Source organism: Mandrillus leucophaeus, unplaced genomic scaffold (assembly GCF_000951045.1).
Source record: "Mandrillus leucophaeus isolate KB7577 unplaced genomic scaffold, Mleu.le_1.0 Scaffold72, whole genome shotgun sequence".
NCBI lineage: Eukaryota > Metazoa > Chordata > Mammalia > Primates > Cercopithecidae > Mandrillus > Mandrillus leucophaeus.
In genome coordinates, this window is record NW_012107808.1 from 4648776 (window position 1) to 4653715 (window position 4940).

General features: G+C 53.9%; 1 protein-coding gene across 1 annotated transcript in view; it reads right to left on the reverse strand.

The window, feature by feature from the left end:
- The window catches only part of ASAP2 (ArfGAP with SH3 domain, ankyrin repeat and PH domain 2), a 175623-nt gene that overhangs the window by 14447 nt on the left and 156236 nt on the right, over positions 1-4940 (reverse strand). The window contains exon 24 of the mRNA XM_011965316.1: positions 2782-2947. Within this exon, the coding sequence (XP_011820706.1) occupies positions 2782-2947 (166 nt within the window). The remainder of the gene's footprint in view (positions 1-2781; positions 2948-4940) is intronic.

Consider the following 4940-nt stretch of genomic DNA (forward strand, 5'->3'; position numbering starts at 1 on the left):
TGAGCTAGACACAGAGTGCTGATTGGTGTATCTACAAAACCTGAGCTAGACACAGAGTGCTGATTGGTGTATTTACCATCCTCTAGCTAGACATAAAAGTTCTCCAAGTCCCCATCCGGCTCAGGAGCCCAGCTGGCTTCACCTACTGGATCCTGCACGGGGGCTACAGGTGGAGCTGCCCGCCAGTCCCGAGCCACGCCCGCACTCCTCAGCCCTTGGGCTGTCGATGGGACTGGCCACCAGGGAGCTGGGGGCGGCACCCGTTGGGGAGGCTCAGGCCACGTGGGAGTCCACCGCAGGGTGGGGAGCTCAGACATGGCGGGCTGCAGGTCCCGAGCCCTGCCCTGCAGGGAGGCAGCTAAGACTCCGTGAGAATTTGAGTGCCGCACCGGCCGGCCGGCACTGCTGCGGGACACGGCGCAACCTCCGCAGCTGCTGGCCCGGGTGCTAAGCCCCTCACTGCCTTGGGCTGGTAGCACTAGCTGGCCACTCTGTGTGCGGGGCCCGCCGGAACTCACACTGGCCCGCGAGCACAGCCCCGGTTCCCACCCGCCCTTCTCTCTCTACACCTCCCCGCAAGCAGAGGGAGGCGGCTCCGGCCTCAGCCAGCCCAGAGAGGGGCTCCCACGGTGCCGTGGCAGGCTGAAGGGCTCCTCAAGCGCCGCTAGAATGGACACCAAGGCCGAGGAGGCGCTGAGAGTGAGGACTGCTAGCACATTGTCACCTCTCAACACCTGTAATCCCAGCACTTTGGGAGGCCAAGGTGGGCGGATCACAAGGTCAGGAGATCCAGACGATCCTGTCTAACACGGTGAAACTCTGTCTCCACTAAAAATAAAAAAAATTGGCCGGGCATGGTGGCCAGCCCACCACTGCTCCCCCATCCCCTGCCCCCCAAAAAAAGAGTAGTGCAGGGATTACAGATGTGGGCCATGGTGCCCAGTCCCCAAATTCTTTATATTTTTATTTTTGAGATGGAGTTTTGCTCTTGTTGCCCAGGCTGGAGTGCAATGGTGCAATCTTGGCTCACTGCAATCTCCACGTCCTGGGTTCCAGAGTCTGGTGCCTCAGCCTCCTGAGTAGCTAGGATTACAGGCACCTGCTACCATGCCCAGCTAATTTTTTTCTATTTTTATTAGAGACGAGGTTTTGCCATGTTGGCCATGCTGGTCTCAAACTCCTGACCTCAGGTGATCTGCCCACCTCGGCCTCCCAAAGTGCTGGGATTATAGGCTTGAGCCACTGCGCCTGGCCCCAAATTCTTTATTGAGAAGTGGAACTGATAACTTCCTTGTGCCTTCCTCTCTGCCCCTGTGTCTGAGCTTGTAACTGTTTGAGCAGTAATGTATGGCAGAGATCATTCTGTGCCAGCTTCCAGGGCCAGGCCTCTCTCTGGGGACCTGTCCTTGGACCCAGCCACCATGATGTGAGGAAGCCCATGCCAGGGACGCATGGGTGTTCCAGTCACAGCCCAGCTGAGGCTCTGGCTGACAGGCAGCATCAGCTACCACAGGGTGGGTGAAAGGCTCTGACCTTGTTCCCCAGCCAACGAGTCACCTCCTGTGTCCAGCCACCCCCAGGCTTTGAGTCCTTTCAGCAAAGGCTCTAGATACTGTGGAGCAAAGACAAAGACCCTACAGTGCCATCCAAATTCCTGACAATCTGTCAGCAGAATAAAATGGCCGTGCCTCATGTCTGTCAGTTTGGTGTGGTTACTAGAACAACTGAAATTAGAGATGTCAGTGTGAACTCATGGATTTCAATACAGAAAGACACAGAACAGAGAGATAAATGGTGTATGTACGTATCCATGTACATGTGTTCATACTTCCAAGTTCTGACAGCTCAGAGGGCCTGTGTGGGAGCAGTGACTCTCCACCTAGCCCCCAGAACTTGGCCTCTAAATATCATTTCCACTAAAAGGAACCATTTCCCACCATAAAGATCCAGATTAAGAGCCACAAACGGGCTGGGTGCGGTGGCTCACACCTGTAATCCCAACACTTTGGGAGGCCAAGGCGGGTGGATCACAAGGTCAGGAGATTGAGACCATCCTAGCTAACACAGTGAAACCCTGTCTCTACTAAAAATACAAAAAATTAGCCAAGTGTGTTGGCGGGCACCTGCAGTCCCAGCTACTCAGGAGGCTGAGGTAGGAGAATGGCATGAACCTGGGAGGCAGAGCTTGCAGTGAGCCAAGATCATGCCACTGCACTCCAGCCTGGGCGACAGAGCTAGACTCCGTCTCAAAAAAAAAAAAAAAAAAGCCACAAACTGGACCCATCTGCAACAAACGGCTTATTTGGACAAACACCTAGGCTTGAACTGGGTCTAAGGATTGGGTGCTGTTTCTACATCCATGTTAATTTCCTGACTTTGCAGGTGGTATTGTGTTATGTAGGACAATGTCCTTGTTTGTGGGAAATTCATGCCTCACACCACAGAGGGTCTATGTGTTCAAAACAACCTTGGGAAAATAGAAAGAAAACAGAAACAGAGACCACCTGGGGGGTGAGCTGCAAATAGAACCCAGAGGCCTTGCGTGTTGAGGACACTTCGTCTAAATTCACTCTGTGGACTTAAAATGTACATTTGTAAGACATTTTTACAGTCTAAAAATCCTCAAGTTCTTTTTAAGACCCTTCAGACCTGATGAATTAGTTATGTGGCACCCACGCTGAAGTAGGAACCCTGGGGATTGCAAACGTTCATCCAGACCCCTTGGCAGGTGAGGTCAGAGGACAGAAGCACGGACGGCCGAGCTGGCTGGGGGTGGCTTACCCCGGCGCAGGCTTCTTCTGCGGGAGGCGGCTGGGCGGCTGTGGGGGCAGAGGTGGGGGCCTGCTCTGCGCGATCCCAGGCGGGGTAGGCTTGCTCGGCTGGCTCAAGGCTTCCAACACGCTAGGTGTCTTGGCAACAGGAGGGGGCGGTGTGGGGGTCAGGGGATCTGTGGAGGAAAAGGACAGACGTGCAGAGGGTCAGCTGCGAGGCTTCCCACTCAGGCCTCCTCACTGGAGGCTTTTCTAAGAAGGGCTTCATTTTTCTATTGCTATTTCCTAAGGAAAAACCTGCTGCTATTTCCTTGCCAGTTTTCAGAAAACTATTTGCAGGGAGGAAGCAGGGAGTCCTTTCCAAACTAATAAGGAAGCTGCGAGCCTGGAGTTAGGATGACAATTTTTCTCTTAGCCCGTGAGTATTTTCTCAGCTAGAACTCCATGTGGGAAAGCCAGCAGTTTCCTGCCCTCGACTCGTAACACCCAACCGCAGGAGGCCGGGGCCCTCAGCTCTGCCTGGGGAAGCAGGGCCTGCTTTGCACATCGACTGACCTGTGGCCAAAGGGATGAGGCCCTACCCACTTCATCGGGCTGCTGGGCAGGGTGGATCTGAGAAGAGATGGGCGCTACTAACTTAGTAACGGCTCCTCAGTCTGCAGAGTGGGTGGGTGCAGAGCTTTATTAGTGTCTGTTTTACAGACGAGGAGGCTGAGGCCCACGGAGGGGAAGAGCTCTTGTCAAGGGTGGCAGAGTTGGTAAGACCTGGAGGGAGGCTGTGAGCCCAGTTCTCCTTCCTCTGTCTCTCCTCCCCCGATGGGTGTTAAGCGCTCTCTCAATGTCAGGCTTATCATCCTGGGCCTCAGGATGGGTGGCCTCTGCCAGGAAAGAACGTATAAGGCGCTGGGTTTCCCTCTGCCAGGAAAAGCCAGGAAGAATGAGGCCTTCAGCTAAACAAAGAGAAACCTGGGGTGGGGAAAAATGAAGGGATCCAACTTATGATCTTTCTTTTTTTCATTAGTTTCCTCTTTCCAATTTAAAGGAAAAGTCAAAAGGCTGACTCTAGCACACACATGCAGTCCCAGGACCACCAGATGGAGAGGCAGGAAGGTGGGCCTAGCCTTCTGTGTGTTCGTCTCGGAAACCTTTGAAGACCCTCCCAGATCCACTGCTCCCGGCTCTGCCGCCAGCACATGCACACATGGCACTAACTCTAGCTGGGGCTGGGCTGCTTTTAATTTTAACTTATTCTAAGGAAGTCACGAGCACCTCGGCTCAGGAATTCTCATGCTCTGGAAGCAGTGAAGCCCAGAGATGCTGGACTCCCCACTCCAGGGCTGCTGCAGCAGGAGACGGGACAGCATCCAGGGCTCGTTTCTCTGATCCAGTGAAAAAAGATGCTCTAGTTCTGCACACTGGAGAAAAACGTCTTCCTAAAAACCTCCTCTTGCTTCTCTCACCAAGGGTTTCAGGACTTTCAACCACATGTTGGCATTAAAGAAAACATGTCAGGCTGGGCGTGGTGGCCCACACCTGTAATCCCAGTACTTTGGGAGGACGAGGCAGGTGGGTCACTTGAGCCCAGGAATTTGAGCCTGGGCAACATAGCAAAACCCTGTCTCTACAAAAAAATACAAAAATTAGCTGGGCATGGTGGCTTGCACCAATAATGCCAGCTACTCAGGAGGCTAAGGCAGGAGGATCGCTTGAGCCCAGGAGTTGGAGGCTGCAGTGAGCCATGACTGTGCCACTGCACTTGCACCAATAATCCCAGCTGCTCAGGAGGCTAAGGCAAGAGGATCGCTTGAGCCCAGCAGTTGGAGGCTGCAGTGAGCCATGATTGTGCCACTGCACTCCAGCCTAGGGGACCAAGAAAAACAAGGCTGGGCATGGTGGCTCACGCCTGTAATCCCAGCACTTTGGGAGGCTGAGGCAGGTGGATCACCTGAGATCAGAAGTTTGAGACCAGGCTGGCCAACATGGCAAAACTCTGTCTCTACTAAAAATACACACACACACACAAATTAGCTGGGCATGGTGGCAGGCTCCTGTAATACCAGCTACTTGGGAGGCTGAGGCAGGAGAATCTCTTGAACACGGGAGGCGGAGGTTGCAGCGAGCCAAGATTGTACCACTGCACTCCAGTCTGGGTGATGGAGTGAGACTCTG